The sequence below is a fragment of the Hypanus sabinus genome, chromosome 4 (genome assembly GCF_030144855.1).
Source record: "Hypanus sabinus isolate sHypSab1 chromosome 4, sHypSab1.hap1, whole genome shotgun sequence".
NCBI lineage: Eukaryota > Metazoa > Chordata > Chondrichthyes > Myliobatiformes > Dasyatidae > Hypanus > Hypanus sabinus.
In genome coordinates this window covers 21,992,479-22,016,375 of record NC_082709.1, presented here as the reverse complement: position 1 = coordinate 22,016,375, position 23,897 = coordinate 21,992,479, and the positions used below count along the sequence as shown (strand labels likewise).

Here is a 23,897-nt window from a genome sequence, read left to right as displayed (position 1 = left end):
ATCGCATCCCTCACTTTCACTGCCAGCTCATTCCACACTCTCATCACCCTCTGAGTAAAGAAGTTTTCCCTCATTTTCCCCTTAAACATTTCACCTTTCACCCTTTACCCATGACCTCAACCAACCTCAGAGGAAACCTCAGTTTCTTTTTACCTGGCACATTGTTTAAATGTTGTAAAGCTCCCATTCCTACTATTTCTAAATGCCTTTCAGTTTATTTTGAAGCCCATTTTCGCCCCTGTCCTGCCTTAGTAGTTTAATTATTCTCTAGTTTTCATTGCAGTCATCTTTTTACAATGCTTTCTTTTTACAATATTTTTATTCAGAAGAAAAAAAAACAAGATTTACAGAGTGCAACACATAGATACATCTCAACATAACTTGTTTACATTCATATATTGTGATAAAATTTATCAAAATGTTATAGCATAACACATAAAGGTATACCACTCTGTAATCAAAAATTTAAAGGTAGGTCATAAAAAAAATTATATAAAAAAAGTCAACCCCCTACCAACTACCAAAGAAAAATGCTGATGGATGATAATGGATAAATTAGAAAATAAAACATATTCGCTTAAGAAGAGAAGATAAAAATATACATAAAAGTCTGTGCACTGTTAAACTTTATAAATTGGAAAAGTAATTTAGGAAAGGTCCCCAGATATCATAAAAAGATTGTTTTGAATTTAAGACTGAGCAGCAGATCTTTTCTAAATTTAAATAAGACATAATATCACGTAGCCATTGAAGATGTGTAGGAGGGGTAGGCTCCTTTCATTTAAGCAAGATTACTCTCCTTGCTAAAAGAGAGGTAAAAACTAAAATCTTTTTACAATGCTAACTGCAAAAATAAACTGTAGCACAAGAAACCACAAATTATAAACTGCTTTGTCATACAATTATTGAAGGATTTAATGTGGAATATAATGCTTACCTCAAATATAAATTTTGAGCTTCCAAAGTTGGTCTTTTGCTTCTGCCAAAAGTTATCTGGCTTTATAATTAGTGCAACATGGATATCAGCAGGGAAAGACTCTTGGAGAGTTTTAAGTAAAGGTTTGATCAGATCCCACTTGGAACCCCGCATATCGATGATAACAGTGAATCCTCTCTTACACACATCTTCACTGTTGGAATATGAAAAAGGTGTTACTGAAATGAATACATAGTTAGGTATTTATCTGATTTCAAGTACATGAATTATCTCAATTTTAAACTTGTATCTACAAGTGACATACGTTACATGCTTTGACAGCATAACCACAATATAAGCAGAATAATGCACACTTATCGGTTGCCTCACCGAAGTTGCAACTAAGTTTCTGCAGTTGACTAAGAGTAAGAGTTGTAATGTGGAAGGAGTGGTGTTGAGGAGGGTATGGTGGGATGGAGATTGTGGGACAGGGAGCTTTTCAGGTTCAGAGAATGTAAAGGAATGCGATGGTGTAAAGAGATACCATGGGTAATGACAGACATCCCACCCTGCAAAAACTCAATTCAGGGAGGTAGCATCCCTGCCCCCACAACCCCATATTCCCTACCCCCATGGATGACCTCCAAGGATGTATGTAGTACTTTGTTTAGTGATTTTGTCTAATCTGCAAACCAAGTTGGGTATATGCAGAAAATGTGACATTAAAATATGTGCTTATATTGTATTATATTATCATGGAGTCATTTTATTTATTCTATTACAACTTTAAGAAAGTCTACGGGGAATTTGGCCTCATCACATTGGACATCAATAGAGTGGCTCCTTAGCAGCTAGCCAGCTAGTTTAAATAATGTTAGCTATAATGAATAATGAATGACAACTGTTAAACTCACCTCAACATGTCTTTTACAGTCACTTTACCCACCATGGACAATAGAAAAGTCACTGTTGCAAACAGTGCAGTGAGCAACAGTGTCATTATTTTTGAGGTCGTCTGTAAAGCCCGCCCATAGAGAAAACTGATAGGTCTACTTAGCACGAAGAGAGATTAATCAGGATGTTCCCCCTTGCTTCTTCTCCCTCTTCTTCTCCCTCTCAAAACACTCGATTTCCGGGATATTGTATATAATTTGCGGGCATCAGGGAGCCACCATCAATATGCGGGAGACTCCCGGAACTTCTGAGAGAGGTGGGATGTTTGTAAAGAATCCATATGCCTACCTATAATCCACAAGCATGGATCAATAAGAATGTGTTCCTTTTTTAGTACCACTGTTAAGGATATCTAATCATTTCCTCAGAGTTATACATGAACTTTGAACAGGAGGAGAAATACTGTGGTACAGTTTGTTGTGACTCATGTGGAAATGAGCAATGGAGGTAATATTAAGGAAGAGATTGTTCCAAAGGCATATAATCATCTAGTCCAAATTGTGCAGCAGAAATGCAAAGGTAATAATCTCTGAACTACTCTCTCAGCTGTGTGAAATTGTGACTGATGAGTGGGAAGGGATCATGGGAATTAAGGCCGTGGTGAGTTGGAAGGAAGCACGGGAAATGGAGCTCCAAGGAGTGTGAATGGAATCAGAATTAGGTTTAATATCACTGGCATATGTCATGAAATTTTTCTTTTGCAGCAGCAGTACATTGCAATACATAGTAATAAAATTTGTAAACTATAATAGAAAGTATACATAAAAAATAAATTAAATAAGTAGTGCAAAAAGGGAGGGAAATTACTGAGGTAGTCGTTCATGGGTACTTTGTACATTTAGAAATCTGATTGTAGAGGGGAAGAAGCTGTTCCTGAAACGTTGAGTGTGTGTCTTCAGGCTCCTGTACCTCCTTGTTGAAGAGGGCATGTCATGGATGATGGGGTCCTTGTAAATTGTCTTTTTTTTTTCAAATTTTATTTCTAGAAAATTTTTCCCCGAACCTTTGAGTCACTGTTAAAATTATGTAAACCATAGCTTACAAAACATAAAATAATCTATAAAATAAAGACAAACATGGCAGAAATAAATACCAATACAATAACCAAGTGTATCTATTAGACTTTTAATAACAGAAAAGACTACCATTCAACAATATGCTTCACCATTAGATTTACCACTATTCCACCCCCCCAGGAAACCTATATACTTGCCCTATTTTTGTGTATAGATGTCCACTGTTTGTAAGACGTGTATTCAAAAGCTGCCACTTTGGCTATTTCTTTGACTCACTCCTGAAATGAAGGTCCCCCCAAGTTCCTCCAACCTCGAAGTATAGTTTGTCTTCCTACCATTATACTTGTCTGGATCCAATTTTGAGAGTGTTTATCCGCAAGTAACCCATGTGTCTCCAAAGACAAAAAGTCTGGGTCAGAAAGGGAGTTGAATACCTGAAACTTCACCAATATACTTACGTATCATAATCCAAAACTCTTGGACAGGACAAGAGAGCATGTACTAAGACCCCTTTATCCGCCTCACAGCGCCAACATTCAGGGGTGTTTTTCAACCCTAATCTATGTAACCTTGCTGGAGTCCAATAGAAACGGTGTAAGATCTTAAACTGAATAAGGTGGACTCTCAGGTCTCTTCGACATTGTTTTGACATTTTTGCAGATTTTATCCCACTCTTCTGTCTTCTGTTATATGATATTCAGGTATTAACTTTGTCCCTCAACTGAAGGATTTAATAAAGGTAAATTCTGATCCATTATTGCAGAGAATTTCATGTGATGTAGACAGATGGTCATCATTGTATTTGTCAATGTCGGGTAAAGTGAATGCTTGAAGATGAACAGCATTCCAAAGATTAATTATCTGTTCCAATCATTACTAGTGCAAATCCTATTAACATATTTTAACCAATTTGGTAAAATAACTAAGGCTTTTATTTGTAATGGTAAACACCCACGTTTAAACTTTAACAAATTATAATTGCCAGTTGAAAGGTGGGGGGGGCTTAGGTTTGCCAAAATTAATATATTATTACTTTGCCTTTACTCCTAAACATTTAATACATTGGTCTCTCTCTCCGGAAAGGGTGCCTCCTTGGTATCGTATTGAGTGTTCTGCTCTTTCTCCCATCCCTCCATTACAGTGTTTGTCTATCAAGTTATCTCCTGAGGCAAGGACTCACCCAATTATATCGCATATGCTTTTGTTCTGGAATAAACGAGCCAGATTATTTAAATTTAATCCATACATGAATGAAGCCTAGAGTATCTAGATGAATCCAAAGTTGTGTATTGATAAGTCCCCTTTCTTCTGGAGGAAATGGCAAGGGAAAGGCATAATTAAATTGGGAGACCTTTATAATAGTGATAGTTTAAAATCTTTTAATCAATTAACCCAACAGTTAGATATTTTGGGAATATATTCAACTGCGTCATTTGCTACATACAACTTTTGGATTTACACAGCAACCCCTACAAGTTGCTACGATACTGTCTATTGCACTGGCTGCATATGGTAAAGGTCACAAAGCTTCAACGTATTATTCGGCTTTAGCACAAGTTTCTGGGGACAAAATTCTGTTGGGTCTTAAAAGAGCATGGGAAAAAGACCTGAGTGTGACTTTTGTGATAGGAGAGTGGGACAAAATCTGCAAATTGTCATTTTGAGGCATTTTGAAGATGCCCTTGATGCTGGGGAGACTAGTGGCCGTGATGGAGCTGGCAGAATTCTCAACTTTCTGCACCTTTTTCCAATCCTGTGCAGTGGCCCCTCCATACCAGATGGTGATGCAACCAGTTAGAATACTCTCCATGGTACAACTATAGAAACTTGCAAGTGTCTTTGGTGACACACCAAGTTTCCTCAGACTCCAAATGAAATATAACCACTGTCATGTAACTGCATCAATATGTTGGGCCCAGGATAGATCCTCAGAGATGTTGACATCCTGGAATTTGAAACTGCTCACCCTTTCCACTTCTGATCCCTTGATGAGGACTGATGTGTGTTCCTATATGGAGAATTGGAACCAAAGTGCCAGTGAATGGGAAGGGATGTGTAAAGCATTACCTGGTCAGTCAGATGCAATACAGTTGGAATTTATGAATTATTGGATACAGATTACCAGAATTTTAATATAAGTACAGTATAATTTATCAGTTATAAAAGCAGCCCAATCAGAGAATTACAAAGAACTTAAATATTTTTCAGCAGCTAAAACAGATTTTAAAGAATTTGATTAGTTACTGAATGATATTGAGTTTTCCTGTATTGGTTCATTATGTGTACTGCAGCATCAGACTTCTGATGAGCTGAGCAAAAATGCAAGCTGCACTCCACATTGAATTTCTAGATGCAAAGAACAGTTAATGACAGGGTTGCGGGAATTATATTTGCTTGGGATTATTACTATAATCATAGAGAACGTACCACTCAAAGGATAAAGTTCAATAGTAATAGAAACAGAAAATGCTGGAAGTAGTAGTGGATAGAGAAACAGCAGGGATGTTTCAGGTCCACAATCTTCTTTGTAACTGAAGATTTCAGATCTCCAGAAGCTTGCGTGAACTCTCACTGGCTCTTCAATCTGTTTTGGAGTAAACTTTGAAATGTTTGTCAGGCTATTGTTTATCAATTACAGCTCAGTATTCAATGCCATCATCCCCTCAGTATTATACACCAAGCTTTAAAAGCTAGGCTTAAGAACCTCTCTCTGCAATTTGACCTGGACTTCCTTATTGGGACACCACAGTTAGTGGGCACCAGTAATATCATCCCACCGTCACCAACAATCAACACAAGTGTGTTACACACACAGGCATCAGTGATATCATCCCACCATCACCAATAATCAACACAAGTGTGTTACACACACAGGCATCAGTAATAATATCCCACCACCACCATTGATCAACAGAAGTGCACCTCAAGGATATGTGTAGCACACTGTACACCCATGACTGTATGGCTATGTACTGCCCCACTGCCATCTTTAAATTCAGTGATGGCAACACTGTTGTTGGTAGAATCTGAGACAATGATGAGCAGTGTGTAGGAGTGAGAGAGATTGGTTGGTTGATTGGTGTCACACCAAACCTTGCACTCAATATCAGCAAGACCAAGGAACTGATGGTGGGCTTCAGGAAGGCGAGGTTTAGAGAACACACACCAGTCTCACTGAGGGATCAGAAGCAATGCTCCCTCTAAGGTGTAACATATCTTCTGCTGCTGGTGCACGAAGGAATTTAACCTGACACAAAAGGTTGTCACTCTCTACCTTGTTGGCATGTTAAGTATATTTCACAATTGTCCACAATCACATTTCCTTTTCCAGTTTCTGATGTGGACTGTGTTGACAACGTGAAGTTTGTGATGATATGTCTGCAGATTTTAGAAGTGGCTTATGTTTTTATTGAAGGAATTATTGTCAAATTCCAAAGAGGCAAAGGCATGAAGCACAGAAGAACTGCTAGTTCATTTAAAGCAGAGTGGCTTAATAAAACAGTAGAAACTGCTCCACTGAGAGCTCATGAGATCAGGAATGTGTAGCTATGAGAAATATTTATGTACAATCCAGCAACTGGTGTTACCTGTGTGTATTGTTGCGATGCAAAAGTTGCTGGAAAATTTGCAAGTGGGAAGAAGTGGAGTGATATTTGGAAACTTGACTTTTTAAAGCGTCATTTAATAAACAAATCACATATGGAAAAACTCCAGCAAGAAAATCTTTCATTATCTGGTACAGGCCTGCTATTTATGTTTTGAGAGAATGCATATGAACCAGAGGAAAAGCAATTAAACCCAGTGGAGATCAAAGTTCTTATTGACAGTGTTATGCTAGCTGTTAAAATTCAATGTGTACCCGTTGTTGTCACTGGGCAAAAAAACTGCACAGCACAAGATTTTTCTGCACATTGGACATTAGAAATTAGAGGGAATGTTGGTCAGCAGTGGAAAGGGTACAAGTTCCTGAGCGTCAACATCTCAAAAGGCCTATCCTGGGCTCAACACATTGGTGCAGTCATGAAGGAGGTATGCTAGTGGCTCAACTTTCTTAGGAGTTTGAGGAGATTTGGCAAGTCATTCAGGATCCTTTCTACTTTCCATAGATGTATGGTAGAGAGCATTCTGACTGGTTGCAAAAGCCTGATTAGGAGGCTTCAATGCATAGAGATGCTCGAGGCTGCAGAGATATTAGACTCAGCCATTACCATCAGGGGAATAATCTTCCCCGCCATTGAAGTGATTGAAGAGATTGTCGTGAAATTTGTTGTTCTTGTGGCAACAATACATTGCAATACATAATAATAAAAACTGTGAATTACAGTTAAGATATATATATATATATATATATATATATATATATATATCATAGTTAAATTAAATAAGCAATGGGGTAGTGTTCGTGGGTTTGATGTCCCTTCAGAAATCTGATAGCAGAGGGGAAGAAGCTGTTTCTGAATCGTTAAATCAAAGAGTCGCAAGTCTTCAAAGTAAGTTCCGATATCTTCAATATACATAATACATTTGGCTTATATAATTTTTGTGCATAGTGACTGCTTGTCAGTTATTAAAAAAGGCAAGCGACTAGGATTACTGCAAGGAATAATATTGCAGAGAATGGCAAACAAAGCTATCTCCTGACAGCTGATCTACTTAAGTATTAATATCAAGAAAGCCTTTCTTCCTTGATGTTAATTTGACAGCATGAAATAATAATGAGTACTTACGTATAATTTATTTTTAAATTTTGATTTTGTTCAGAAATTTGTGTGTGATTTTGTGAGGTTACATAAAACTGGACCTTAATTACATTTAGCAATACAGTAAATCTCTGAGCTTCAGCCGTCCTGATATTGGCTTGATGGTCAACAATGAACACATCAAACTTCAAAAGAAGCATGATATTTTCCATATTTTCAGAAGAACATACTAGTTAATACAACTGTTCATTGTAAGCCCCAAGATACTCCTACTAGGCACTACAATGTCAACTTTATCTTATGACTTCAGCAAACCAGTCACAGAAAAATTGAAGGCCGAGGAGAACAATTGTATTTAATGCGAGCTATTAAATAATAGCTCATGTTGCTTTGGTAAGGATCATGTTTCTTCTGCCAAGATGATGAATTATCTCTCATCTTTGATCAATGATGTTCTCCTTGACCATGTCACTGAATTCTCTCACACCATGAATCACTACTGGAATGTATATTAGATAACATGTTTTTTTTTATTAAGGTGCATGTCGTTTGCATATACTATTAACCTGACTTGGTCTTTTTAAAATTATTTTTGTGGGATATTGGTCTCACTGGCGTGGCCTGATTTAGTGCCCTTTCTAAGTGTCCTTGAGAAAGTGCTAGTGAACTGCCATCTTAAATCATTTCATCTATGTCTTCCAGCAGTGCAACAATGCTATTCAGTAAAGAGCTTCATGAATCTGCCTCAGTGATGGTGAAGTTTTGGAAATGTGGCCTCATGTCACATTAATACATGTTTTAGAGAGGAAGATTGCCAAGCAGATGCCTTTTTCCTAATGGTGGCAATTGTGTGTTTTGGTTGGTGCTCTGCCTTCATGAAATAGCTGAATGCATTATGCAGAGTCAATATGCAGCTACCAGAGAACATTAGTGGTTGAGGGACTGAGTGTTTAAAATGAAAGACATGACCAATGCCCGAAAATGAATGCTGATTGTGGGGTATTTCATAGTAACTTTGTCATTGAATATCAAAGTCCTGTGTGGTATAGTTAGACTTTCTCTTACTGGAAGTGATCAGTATCTGGGACTTGTGTTGTCTAAATGTTTGTTACTTGACCATTATTCTGCTGCATGTTTTCTTCCTAGGGGTCGTAACCAGAAACTCTACAATAAACACTTCCCCTTCCAGCACAGTGAAAACAGCTGGACCATGGAAATTGCCTTGAAGAAACTTAGTGGCGATGTCTTAAAATGAGATGATTGTCCTTCATCAACCAGAACTGTTTTCCTTTATTCTTGCTATGATTCTGGCCCAGTGCTGCAATTCCCCCTTGATACCCATTAATATTCAATTCACTACATTTCCTTAATCAATGCTTGCTCAAATGCTTCCTTGAAGACTTTGGTAGTTACTCTCTTATCACCTCTGGAACTTTGATCTGGCAAAACTCAAAACTCAGCATTACCATTCATGACCGTAAGACGTTGATCTGATCATTTGGTTGTTTATAGCCTTCCAAATTTTGTAGTAAAATGACTCTTGACTGCACTATATGATGACAACTATGTATCAAATTGGCTCTAGACTGCTTTCTAAGATGGTGGAGATCTCAGAAGAAGACTGAAGTTAATTAACACTCTTTGCTTCTAACTGGATTTGGATATAAATGCTTCATTCTTGATGTTGCAGTCATGTTCAGATCTGTCACAAGCCCAAAACATTAACTGTTTTCCTTCCTACAGGAGCTTCTTGACCTGCTGAGATTTTCTAGTATTTTCTGCTTTTGTCCAGTTTTTGATTATCAATTCTCCCCCTCCACCATTTATTAATTAGCCTACTTCAATGGAATACATACAGCAGGTGCCTTAAGAATAGGTATTAGGTAAAGTATTAAAAAGCTGAAGAAGTTAACATGCAGTTCCATAAAGATACCTCAAATTAGATATAATGAAATTCAGTGGAGGTTAAAATTGCATAATGTTCCTCATAATATTTTCATAATTAAAATTCAAAACTGGACCAATTAGATATGATAAATCTTTGCTATTGGGGTAGAATGGTTGACTCACTTCGTTTCCATCTTTGAAAAGGACTTTGATTTTGTGTTTTATATCCTGTGTTGTTGTCATTTGCTTTGCTGTTTTTGCGCATGACAGGTGGTTGGTTGATGTTTGTTTTTCTTTGAATGGTTAGAAACATAGAAACATAGAAAACCTATGGCACAGTGTAGGCTCTTCAGCCCACAAAGCTGTGCCGAACATGTCCTTACCTTAGAACTACCTAGGCTTACCCATAGCCCTCTATTTTTCTAAGCTCCATGTGCCCATCCAGGAGTCTCTTTAAAGACCCTATCGTTTCCACCTCCACCACCACTGCCGGCAGCCCATTCCACGCACACACCATTCACCTTAACTCTGACATCTCCTCTGTACCTGCTTCCAAGCACCTTAAAACTATGCCTTCTCGTGCTAGCTATTTCAGCCCTGGGAAGAAGCTTCTGACTATCTACACGATCAATGCCTCTCATTACCTTGTATACCTCTGTCAGGTTACCACTCATCCTCTGTCGCTCCAAGGAGAAAAGGCCAAGTTCACTCAACGTATTCTCATAAGGCATGCTCCTCAATCCAGGCAACATTCTTGTAAATCTCCTCTGCTCCCTTTCTAAGGTTTTCACTTCCTTCCAGTGGTGAGGTGACCAAAACTGAGCTCAGTACTCCAAGTGGGGTCTGACCAGGGTTCTATATAGCTGAAACATTACCTCTCGGCTCTTAAACACAATCCCAAAATTGATGAAGGCCAATGCACCTTATGCCTTCTTAACCACAGAGTCAACATACGTAGCAGCTTTGAGTGTCTCCTACCCCTCCTCACAGCCCCCCACCCTGCTCTCATGACTACATCACTCCCCCACCTCCACGGTGGGCTTCACAGCTGAACAGGTGAGAAGACAGCTGAAACATCTCCACCCAAGCAAGGCTGCAGGCCCGGATGGTGTCAGCCCCAGGGTGCTCAAAGCCTGTGCCCCCCAACTATGTGGAGTACTACACCATGTCTTCAACCTGAGCCTGAGTCTCCAGAGGGTTCCTGTGCTGTGGAAGACGTCCTGCCTTGCCCCTGTACCGAAGACACCACACCTCAGTGGCTCCAATGACTACAGACCTGTGCCATTGCCTCCCACATCATGAAGACCCTGGAGAGACTTGCTCTGGAGCAGCTCCGGCCTGTGGTTAGGCCACACTAAGACCCCTTCCAGTTCGCCTACCAGGCCCGACTAGGAGTTGAGGAGGTCATCGTCTACCTGCTGAACCGTGTCTATGCCCACCTGGACAAGCTGGCGAGCACTGTGAGGGTCATGATTTTTGACTTTTCCAGTGCATTCAACACCATCCGCCCTGCTCTGCTGGGTGAGAAGCTGACAGTGATGCAGGTGGATGCTTCCCTGGTGTCATGGATTATTGATTACCTGACTGGCAGACCACAGTACGTGCGCTTGCAACACTGTGAGTCAGACAGAGTGGTCAGCAGCACTGGGGCTCCACAGGGGACTGTCCCGTCTCCCTTTCTCTTCACCATCTACACCTCGGACTTCAACTACTGCACAGAGTCTTGCCATCTTCAGAATTTTTCTGATGACTCTGCCATAGTTGGATGCATCAGCAAGGGAGATGAGGCTGAGTACAGGGCTATGGTGGGAAACTTTGTCACATGGTGCGAGCTTAATGTGAAAAAGACTACGGAGCTGGTGGTGGACCTGAGGAGGGCTAAGGCACCGGTGACCCCTGTTTCCATCCAAGGGGTCAGTGTGGACAGGGTGGAGGATTACAAATACCTGGGGATACAAACTGACAATAAACTGGACTGGTCAAAGAACACTGAGGCTGTCTACAAGAAGGGTCAGAGCCGTCTCTACTTCCTGAGGAGACTGAGGTCCTTTAACATCTGCCGGACGATATTGACGAAGTTGACGATGTTCTACGAATCTGTGGTGGCCAGTGCTATCATGTTTGCTGTTGTGTGCTGGGGAAGCAGGCTGAGGGTAACAGACACCAACAGAATCAACAAACTCATTCGTAAGGCCAGTGACGTTGTGGGGGTGGAACTGGACTCTCTGATGGTGGTGTCGGAAAAGATGATGCTGTCCAAGTTGCATGCCATCTTGGACAATGTCTTCCATCCACTCCATAAGATACTGGTTAGGCACAGGAATACATTCAGTCAGAGACTCATTCCACCGAGATGCAATCCTGAGCATCATAGGAAGTCATTCCTGCCTGTGGCCATCAAACTTTATAACTCCTCCCTCAGAGGGTCAGACACCCTGAGTCAATAGGCTGGTCCTGGACAAGTGGTCCTGGTCCACTTGTCATAATTCACTTATTATTATTATTATTAAATTATTTATAGTTTTATATGGCTATATCTCTACACTATTCTTGGTTGGTGCGACTGTAACAAAACCCAATTTCCCTCTGGATCAATAAAGTATGTCTGTCTGTCTGTCTATGGACTCAACCCTAAGATCCCTTTGATCCTCCACACTGCCAAGAGTCTTACCATTAATACTGTATTCTGCCATCATATTTGACCTACCAAAATGAACCAGCTCACACCTATCTGGGTTGAACTCCATCTGCCACTTCTCAGCCCAGTTTTGCATCCCGTTGTAACCTCTGACAGCCCTCCACACTATCCACAACACCCCCAACTCTTATGTCATCAGCAAATTTACTAACCCATCCCTCCACTTCCTCATCCAGGTCATTTATTAAAATCACAAAGAGAAGGGGTCCCAGAACAGATCCCTGAGGCACACCACTGGTCACCGGCCTTGACGCCGAATATAACCTGCCTGCAACCACTCTTTGCCTTCTGTGGACAAGCCAGTTCTTGATCCACAAAGCAATGTCTCCTTGGATCCCATGCCTCCTTACTTTCTCAATAAGCTCGCCAACCACTCAAGTAAGACTCACCGGTCTATAATTTCCTGGGCTATCTCTACTCCCTTTCTTGAATATGGGAACAACATCCGCAACCCTCCAATCCTACAGAACCTTTCCCATCCTCAATGATGATGCAAAGATCATTGCCACAGGCTCAGCAATCTCTTCCCTTGATTCCCACAAAAGCCTGTGGCACATCCCGTCTGGTCCCAGTGACTTATCCAACTTGATGCTTTCCAAAAGCTCCAGCACATCCTCTTCCTTAATATTTACATGCTCAAGCTTTTCAGTCCACTGCAAGTCATCATGACAATCACCAAGATACTTTTACTGAAGCAAAGTTCTTCTTTATTTTGTGGTTGGCTGTGGGGAAGACAAATCCCACAGTTGTATACTGCATACGTACTCTGAATCCTTAAAAACAAATTCATTTTTTATGTGAAATGGGCTGAGGGAATAATATTGCTCATGCAGATTAGTTGTATTTCTTCAAACAATACAATGGAAGTATTAATGTACATAAAAGGAATAACAGGAGTTTGGCTTAACATCTCACTAAAAAGAAAAAATAGCGATAAAAATATATAGTTAACACATTGCATTTCCATTATTTTATAAATTGAATATGAATTCCTCATCAGAGGTGGAGAGGGTTAGTGACTTTAAATTCCTTGAGGACCTGTCCTGACTCCAGCATGTAAGTGAAGAAAACACGGCAGCACCTCTTCTTCCTGAGGAGTTTGTGAAGATTTGCATGACATCTAAAACTTTGAAGAACTTTTTTAGATGTATAGTGGAGAGTATATTGACAGGCTGCATCACAGGCTGGTAAGGAAACACCAATGCCTTTTAATGACAATTCCTACAAAAAGCAGTGGATATGGCTCAGTCCATCATGGAAAAAGCATTCCCCAGTATCGAGCACATTTACACAAAGTCCTGATGAAGAAAAGCAGCATCCATCATTAGGGACCCCCACCACTCAGGACATGCTCTCTTCTCACTTCTGCTATCGGGAAAAAGCTACATGAGCCTCAACACGTACACCACCAGGTTATTATCCTTCTGCCATCAGGCTCCTGAACTTCACTTCCCCCATTATTGAAATGTTCCCACAACCTTTGGACTCACTTTCACCGACACTTCATCTCATGTTCTCGAAATGTATTTATTTATTATTACTATTTGTTGCTTTTTGTATTTGTACAGTTTATTGTCTGTTGCGACTGGTTGAACGCCCAAATTGGATCAGCTTTCATTGATTCTATTATGGCTGTTATTCTATGGAGTCATTGAGTATGCCCACAAGAAAATGAATCCTATGATTCTATTTGATGACATAATGTATATGTACTTTGACAATAAATTTACTTTAAACTTTTTGAACTTTGATGTTGGTATAGATATTTACAACAGTTGGAACAATTTTGCTGGATAATCATTATCCAAAACTGATAATGATATGTTTCTCATGTGATTTTATACACTATCTGAGTCATAACGGCTGAAGTTTACGATCAATTATAGATGCTAGAATTACAGGCAAATATGTAAGCAATGAGCAACAATTTAATATTCAGGAAACCATCTGGGGATTAGCAAGACATGAAAAATGCTGGAGGATCTCAGCAGGCCAGGCAGCTTCTATGGAAAAGAAACATTTCGTTGACATTTCAGGCCAAGGCTCGATGGGCCGGATGGCCTACTCCTGCTCCTATTTCTTATGTTCTTATATTATGACCCTTCAGTAGGACTAGAGAAAAAAGGTGAGGAGTAGATTTAAAAGTTGGGGGGAAGGGAGGAAGAATTGCAAGGTGATAGATGAAACTGGGAAGGAAGGGATGAAGCAAAGAGCTAGGAAGTAGATTGGTGAAAGAGATCCAGGGCTGGAGAAGGGGGAATCTAATAGGAGAGGACAGAAGGCCATGGAAGAAAGAAAAGTGGGGAGGAGCACCAGAGGGAGGCAATGGGCAGGCAAGGAGTTAAGATGAGATGAGAGAAGGAAATGGGGATGGGGAATGATGAGGTGGGGGGGGGCATTATCGGAAGTTTGAGAAATCGAAGTTCATGCCCTCAGGTTGGAGGCTACCCAGACGGATTATAAGCTGTTGTTCTTCCAAACTGAGCGTGGCCTCATTGCACCAGCACAGCAGAGGAGGCCGTGGATTGACATATTGGAATGGGAATGAGAAGTGGAATTGAAATAGGTGGCTACTGGGAGATTCTGCTTTTCCCGGCAGAGTTCTCCAGCATTCTGTGTGTGTTGCTTGGATTTCCAGCATCTGCAGATTTCTCGTTTGTGTGGGGATTGGCAGGAGATTGCAAGTGTAAATGTGATTTGCAAAAGCTGGGCAACCATAGTGGCCACTATAAATGGAGAAATAGAAGCAGCTCATTCAATTGTCCTTTGTTTAGGCGTAACGAGTTCGATAAAGTAACTAACAGGTGGTCAAAACTGCCCAACACATCAGTGGCACCAGCCTATCCACCATCAAGGACATGTTTACAGAAATGTTCTGGAAAAGGGTGATGTACCATCAATAACTCTCGGAGATGGGAGGCAAAAGATAGGCTTTTATTAGCTTCAAATGTGACCACAACAGCTTGGAGACTGAGGAAGGAGCAGTGCCTCTAATCGCCTTTATACAGGGGTCTGTGGGAGGAGCCACAGGAGCAATCAGCAGAGGGGCGTGTCCAGACAGTTATAGTTTACCACAAAGGGCCAGTAACATCATGAAGGATCCCACACACCCTGCTCATGGACTGTTTGTCCCGCTCCCATCAGGATGGAGGCTGCGTAGCGTCCACACCAGGACCACCAGACTCAAAATCAGTTACTTTCTCCAAGCAGTAAGGCTGAACAACATTTCCACTCACTAACCCACTCCTCCACTGCCCACCACCTCTTCTTCATTTCCTGTCAGCTACCTTATGTACAGACACTCCTGTGCCTAACATCACTTTGGACATGCAATTAATCTAGGCTATCTTATGCATTTCCATTTATTGCTTGTTTAATTACTGTTTTCTTTATCTTATTGCATTTTTTGTGCTGCATCATATCCAGAGTAACGATTATTTCATTCTCCTTTATATTTGTGTACTGGAAATTACCTTAAATAATCTTGAATCTTGAGTCATTGACTTTGCCCATATCTACAAAAAACTTACTTTTTTATCATTTTATGGCTCCTAATTCCTCAGGAAGTAATCTTAACACTGATAAGGGGGTCTGAATGAATTTGGGAAATTAATACAGCAGGTAAACAGCTTGGAAAAAGTACATATATGTCACCATATACAACTCTGAGATTCACTTCCTTGCGGCAATACTCAAAAAATCCAATAACCACAATAAAATCAATGACATACTGCTCCATCAGGGCTAACAGCCAGAAAATTACAGGCCAGTGAGCCTATCATTAGTAGTAGAAAAGTTACTGGAAGGTATTCTAAGGGACTGCATATGGATGGAAGGAGAATGATTAGAGATCGCCAACATGGTTTTGTGCATGGTAGGGCATGTCTAACAACTCTTAGAGTCTTTCAAAGTGCAAAGTAAATTTATTATCAGATGTCATGAATAGCAAAGTACATAAATGGTAGTGGACTTTAAAAGAAGAACAGTATGCTGTCCCAACCCTGGAAATAAGCGGCCAGTCAATAGAGCATGCTGGAGAATACAAGTACCTTGGCACAACTATGATGTCAGCTGCCTTAATGACTATCACCCGGAAACACTCACTTTGACAGTGATGAAATGCTTTGAGAGGTTGGTCATGACTAGACTGAACTCCTGCCTCAGCAAGGACTTGGACCCATTGCAATTTGCCTATCACCACAATCGGTCAACAGCAGACACAATCTCAATGGCTCTCCGCACAGCTTAAGTCCACCAACAGAACACAAACACCTATGTCAGGATTCTGTTCATCGCCTATAGCTCAGCGTTTAATACCATCATTCCCACAATCCTGATTGAGAAGTTGCAGAACCTGGGCCTCTGTAATTGGATCCTCGACTTCCTAACCAGAAGACCACAGTCTGTGCGGATTGGTGATAACATATCCTTCTCGTTGACGATCAACACTGGCGCACCTCAGGGGTGTGTGCTTAGCCCACTGCTCTACTCTCTGTATACACATGACTGTGTGGCTAGGCATAACTCAAATGACATCTACAAATTTGCTAATGATGCAAACATTGTTGGTAGAATCTCAGGTGGAGACGAGAGGGCATACAGGAGTGAGATATGCCAACTAGTGGAGTGGCATTATTAAGGACCTCCAGCACCCAGGGCATGCCCTTTTCTCACTGTTACCATCACGTAGGAGGTACAGAAGTCTGAAGGCACACACTCAGTAATTCAGGAAGAGCTTCATCCCCTCTGCCATCCGATTCCTCAATGGACATTGAAGCTTTGGACACTACCTCAATTTTTTAATATACATTATTTCTGTTTTTGGAACATTTTTAAAATCTATTCAATATGTGTAATTGATTTATTGTTTATTTATTATTATGTTTTATTTTATTATTATTATTTTTTCTCTCTCTGCTAGATTATGTATTGCTTTTGAACTGCTGCTGCTAAGTTATCAAATTTCACGTCACATGCCGGTGATAATAAACCCGATTCTGATTCTGATTCTGACCTTTAAGACCAATGGTGGGTTGATACTCTCCATGTGCCAGCGACGGCTATTTTTCCTTAGGAGGGTGTGAAAACTTCAGGTCCAGCCATCTCCAGATTCTCCAGACATCTTATAATGCTTCATTGAATCGATATTAACCTCCAACATCACGGCATGGTTCAGAGCAATGAGCACTATCAACCTCAACCCACTCAACATAATTGTCCGAATAAGTAGTAAGGTCATTGGCCAGGAACAAGAATTACTCAGCAGCATCCATAGAGACAGACAATAAAGAAGGCTCAATGAATGGCACTACACTTCATACAAACTACAGTACACTCTCACGCCATCTGGACACCACTACAGGTTTCTGCCCATCAGCACCAGAAGAGCCTTACCTAGTTTTGTGCCTTCTTCCATTTGCCTCATCAGCACACACAAAATGCTGGTGGAACACAGCAGGCCAGGCAGCATCTATAAGAAGCACTGTCAATGTTTCGGGCCGAGACCCTTCGACAGGATGAAGGGTCCTGACGAAGGGTCTCGGCCCGAAATGTCGACAGTGCTTCTCCTTATAGGTGCTGCCTGGCCTGCTGTGTTCCACCAGCATTTTGTGTGTTGTTGTTTGAATTTCCAGCATCTGCAGATTTCCTCGTGTTTGCACCTCCTCAGCACCCAGTTTTGAATAATATAGTATGCATAGCACCTTTGACAGTAGAAAGTCAGTTAATATTTCAGACTGAGGATGCAGGTGACTGAATCCTTCTCTTTAGCATCTATACAGGTTGTGATTTGAGATATGGAACGGGATCATTTTACAGTCTGACCACTTCAAAAATAGGTCATACCAACCCCTCGCACAATATGCATAACCATGTGACTCAGAAACTGCAACCACAAGTTAACTCACATAATTCATCTGTAAATAATTGTTTCAAAAGTTGATCTGCACATATGAACACTACAGAAATTGCCCCAAACATTCAAATTACCTCATTAATTCCATTCAAACCAATAAATGCAAAGTATGGGTTTAATGATCATTTCCACATAAAGTATGATACTAATATACTGTATACCTTGAAAAACCTCTAATAGGTTTTTGTTTGAAATACTGTATGTCACAGATAATATTTTACGTTACCTTGGCACGCTTGCTAAATAAGTAACAAGCTGTCGGAGGTCTTCTTGTTTTATTCTGTCATGATTGCTGCGAGCTGGGAAAGTTAGGATTGGACCACCTCTTTTATCACGTCCACCTGCAATAAAACAATATTTTCAATATATAAGCACGAATGAATGGTACAACCTTTCAGATACAGGCAATCATATTGTTTTAAGTTTAACTTTGTGGATTGGATCAGGAACAATGGGGTTTCCCAAAGGATCCTCTGCTTCAAAAGTCAGAAGGATCACGACAGAGGTCCCAAGTTGAACAGATAGCTGCTCCCAGCTAGTAGCTGGCAGATGAGCAGGTTAGGTCTACAGATCCTGTTTTGGTTCTACTGGTGAGGCATTCTATTGCAATAGTTGCCATACAGTGGATATAATCCTAATGAAGAGTCTTGGCCCAAAATGTCAACTGCTTATTGCTTTCCATAGATGCTTTCTGAGTTCCTCTGGCACTTTGTGTGTGTGCCATACAGTAGATGCAGTTAAAGACAGTCATCTAACCAAGTACAAAATTCAATGCAAATGAATCCTGCCAGCATAGTTCCTCTTTGACAACAAATTCAATGCTGTTTGCTATTCATATTTTACTCTCTTCTGCAGCTGCCAAACTTAGCTCTTTCAGCAACTCTTTTGCACAGTCTTCAGTCATCTTCATCCACACTCAGAACATCAAGGACAAAATAACAACGCCCAGAGTAAGTCATGTATTACTGTTTTTGAGTTCCTTTCTGATGCCCAAGCACATTGCAAATCATCTCTTTTGGTGCAGGAGGTTCTAACATTTGAGATTAATGTTTTTCAGTGTGAGCCAGGGGTGAATTAGGTGATCGTGGTTTGAAACCTTATAACAGAAAGCATGAGTATAAATGATATCAGATATTTTAGCAGATGGAAAGCTGAGCATTGTTTGGTGCTATCATGGGAAGACTATCTGCCTCTTTTAATATGACTGCTCTGGAAATGTCAGTGAACTGCGTGGTCACAAAGGAATGTATTGGAGATGATGCATATTGACTCTTTTGGGTTTTCTTTTCTTATAGTGAGAACCTTCTTTGCCAAATTATCAGTTTCAGTTTGAAAAAGCATCAATGATGTGAATTAAATTAGATCTGTCTGGATTATGTAGCTCAGGTAGTCAGTGCAAAATAACTCAACCATCAATAACTAAGGATGCTGTAAATTAATATGATTACACCCACCTGAAACAAAGGCAACCTTTTCCTTCATTATTTGCATTACATCAGATAATTTTAATCCATCATTTCTGAAGGGTCCTGTAAAACAAATATTTGCAGTTATCCATTTTGTTCATCTTCAGAGTTATCACTAAAGACAATTACCACAATAAATGAGCCCTATTGATAGAAATAACCAAGCATTCTGTGTATTCCATTAACTTCCTGCTTAATAGACTACCTGAATGCAAAGTAAACCATACTTAAATAGACCTGTATAGAACCCAGGAGACTGATAAGATATCCAACTGGATATGAACCCAGAGTAACATTTGGCAGGTGAACCTGAAAAAATACATGGCAGCATATACTTTTTCAGAACTGATCAGAGGCCATTCTTTTGGATGCACTGAAAAAGCAATTATGGTTTTTAACCTATCTGCAAAAAGAAATTGAATAAGACACAAGCTTAGAACTTCACGGTCAGCAAACTCAATATTATCACAGTTGGTGCCCAATATGGTCAAGTTATACCAAAAGTATTATTTTAGAAATAATTATCATTAAGCAGTAGTCTAGCTCAGAGTGTGGTTGACAAGTACTACAGCACTTCACACTTCACCTAGTTCTATAGAATGGTTGGTTGATAGAAACATAGAAGCATAGAAAATAGGTGCAGGAGTAGGCCATTCGGCCCTTCGAGCCTGCACCGCCATTCAGTATGGTCATGGCTGTTCATCCAACTCAGAACCCTGTACCTGCTTTCTCTCCATACCCCTGATCCCTTTAGCCACAAGGGTCATATCTAATTCACTCTTAAATATAGCCAATGAACTGGCCTCAATTGTTTCCTGTGGCAGAGAATTCCACAGATTCACCACTCTCTGTGTGAAGAAGTTTTTCCTCATCTAGTCCTAAAAGGCTTCCCCTTTATCCTTAAACCGTGACCCCTCATTCTGGACTTCCCCAACATTGGAAACAATCTTCCTGCATCTAGCCTGTCCAATCCCTTTAGAATTTTATATGCTTCCATAAGATCCCCCCTCAATCTTCTAAATTCCAGTGAGTATAAGCCTAGTCGATCCAGTCTTTCTTCATATGAAAGTCCTACCATCCCAGGAATCAATCTGGTGAACCTTCTCTGTACTCCCTCTATGGCAAGAATGTCTTTCCTCAGATTAGGGGACCAAAACTGCACACAATATTCTAGGTGCGATCTCACCAAGGCCGTTGATAGTATGGATGTGTTAATAATCTAGTAGAAATATGGTGAACTACACCAGTGTTCCTCAAATTGAACATGATGAATATTTTATTCTTCAAGTCAGACACTGGAACGATGCAGCGATAAAACACAGTAGCAGGATGCAGATTAGACAGACCAAACCCTGCTGTATGACCCTGCAATTTTGATACAGGTATAGCTATTTCAATGCTAAATTCTGATATGATTGAAGGTGATAAACTAGGGGAGCCAACAGGGTAAATTAAAAATTGTAGATATACAAAGAAATGAGTGGGAGTGCCCAACTTATAAACTGCTACATACTGATAATACAGAATTAAACAAATAATAGAGATAACCGTAAAGTCTTTACTCCAGACCATACTAAACTAGTACTTGTTTAGGAACACCGGATGTTGGATTTGTACTTTAATCAAAACAACAGCCGGTGCAACTGCACCAGATCCATGAGGCATACTGTACAGATTCAGAAACAGATAGACTATCATCAGGATAAAACGGTCAGAGCAAAATTGAAACATACTTCATGCAAATATTATGACTGCCTACATCAGCATCTTAACCTCTGTGGGATGGTTGATATTGAACCAGCGAAATTAGGATGCAATTCTTTCACATACCAACAACAGTGGTATATTCCTGACCATAGAGGAAGGTAATTCCTACAGAAGAATAAAGACTCCCTCTATAAACGGGGGTATTGATAAAATAACCTTCCTGATTTATTTCACTTATGTTTAACGTAGCAAAGTCTGACTATAACAACATGTTTAAACATATAGAGTGTAATTCAGCCCAGTGACAGCCATTACAACAACCATTACAAGGATTAAAAGTTTGCATAGGTCTGTCCAATGGTTTTTGGTCACACCAATTCTTGAAAGTGACAGACATTACACTTCCTTTACAGCACTTGATGGCTCACAATACAGTGGACCAGACTTCCATAAGGTTTTTGGAATAGTGCTCATATAGCTTCCGCAGGAGTCAATCAGATTCTACAAGGAATACTAGGCATTTGTGCATATACATGTTGACAATGTATACTGCACAGCTGAGACACTGAACAAGCATTTAACACTACTTGAGACTCTCATTAAAAAGTTGACAGTGGCTATGCAATCAACATTAAAAAAATCTCAACTCTTGGACAGAAGTCAATTTCCTAGGCATAACAATTACAAATCAGGCCCATGTCTACACCTGAATGTGGCCAAAAATTCACTCAAGTAGGAGATCCAAAGACCTGAAAAGCCTTACAATCAATCCTTTGCTTTCTGAATTATGCTAAATGTTTCATATTTGGCTACACTCAGTTATCAAAACCAATATGTGACAGTCTGAAAAATGTAGAGCCTTTTGTTTTACCACAGAATATATCGAGGCACTAAAGATATTAATGAATGCAGTTCAATTAGTAGTAGATGTCTGGACAAGAGATTTAATACAATCTCTTGCTCTGCAAATATGTGTTCCAAAAACTGCTACAGCCATTTGCTATAATGAGGGAGAAGGAACAAGCTCCCATATACTTTGCCTCATATAGATTCACCTCACCAGAACAGAAACTTACTGTCTTGGGATGATGCCTTACCATGGTATTCCATACACTAATTGTAATAAGACCACCGCAAGGAGACAAATCAATTCTTATACAGAGTTTGTGTTAGAAAATTAAGAACAAATGAATGGAGACTAACCATAACATTTTAACAAGGTAAACCTTAAAGTGGGAATATGTTCCTGAGAGCTATGACTTAGAATCCTTACTGGTCATGGAAGATGCAGAACCATCTTCTCCACGATGCAATATAGCACGATATATTGTATATACTTTTAAATATGGTACTGTAATGGATCAGCTATGAAAATCCAGAAAGATGGATCCACTCAATTATAGACAGGAGCAGGGATTAGAAAAGGGGAGGAGGGAAGAGAAGAGAGCGATAGTTTTAGGGGATTCTATAGTCAGGGGGGCAGATAGAGATTTTGTGGGGCAGATCAGGAGTCTCGGATGGTATGTTGCCTCTCTGGTGCCAGGGTCCGGGACATCTCAGATCGGGTGCATGCTATTCTTGAGAACGAGGGCATGAACCCAGATGTAGTGGTCCATGTAGGGACCAACGATGTAGGTAAGGTGAGTGAGGGGGTCCTGCTTAGAGAGTTCAGGGAGTTAGGAGTGAAGCTGAAAGGCAGGACCTCCAGGGTGACAATCTCGGGATTGCTACCTATGCCATGTGCGAGTGAGGCGAAGAATAGAATGATTATGCACATTAATACGAGGCTGAGAGCATGGTGCAGGAAGGAAGGGATCAGGTTGTTGGATAATTGGTCTTTGTTCCAGGGACGTTGGGATCTGTTTCGAAGGGACGGTCTACATCTGAACTGGAGGGGTACTAACATTCTTGCAGGAATGTTTGCCAGTGCTGCTCGGGGGGGTTTAAACTAGATGTGCAGGGGGCAGGGATCCAGATTACGAAAGAAGATGATATGATGAAGGATAAGGGACAGGTGGGGAATACACGTTTCCCAAATATTAATTGTGTAAGGGAGAAAGGTGAGACAGAACATGTGTTGGAAAAGTTACATGTACAGAGGGTTGGTCAGAAGGAGCATGGGGTTAAATGTGTAGAAGGTTTGGGTGATCTTGAGAAGGTCATCAAAATTCAAGGTGCAATTAGCCCGATGGAAGTTCAAGGAGCTGGGTTAGGTACAATAGACAGTGTTTTAAGCAAAGAGAGGAGGAATGGGCTAAGAATTCTATACTTGAATGCACGTAGTGTCAGAAATAAGACAGATGAGCTTGAAGCTCAGATGAAAATGGGGAACTATGATATTGTTGGGATAACGGAGACATGGCTGCAAGGGGATCAGGCCTGGGAATTGAGTATACCAGGGTATACGTGCTATCGTAGAGACAGAAATATGGGAAGAGGGGGTGGGGTGGCTCTGTTGGTGAGGAATGAGATTCAGTCCTTAGCAAGAGGTGACTTGGGAACAGGGGAAGTAGAGTTTGTGTGGATTGAGCTGAGGAACAGTAAGGGTAAAAAGACCCTAATGGGTGTTGTGTACAGGCCCCCAAACAGTAGCGTGGATATTGGGTACAAGTTGATTAGGGAGTTAACATTGGCATGTG

The 23,897-nt window shown here is 40.4% G+C and overlaps 1 protein-coding gene across 1 annotated transcript in view; it reads right to left on the bottom strand.

Moving 5' to 3' along the window:
• kalrna (kalirin RhoGEF kinase a) overlaps nucleotides 1-23,897 on the bottom strand; it is a 705,069-nt gene that overhangs the window by 428,262 nt on the left and 252,910 nt on the right. The window contains exons 2-4 of the mRNA XM_059966562.1: nucleotides 19,540-19,614; nucleotides 18,312-18,426; nucleotides 938-1,130 (exon numbers count right to left, since the gene is read on the bottom strand). Of these exons, the coding sequence (XP_059822545.1) occupies nucleotides 938-1,130; nucleotides 18,312-18,426; nucleotides 19,540-19,614 (383 nt within the window). The remainder of the gene's footprint in view (nucleotides 1-937; nucleotides 1,131-18,311; nucleotides 18,427-19,539; nucleotides 19,615-23,897) is intronic.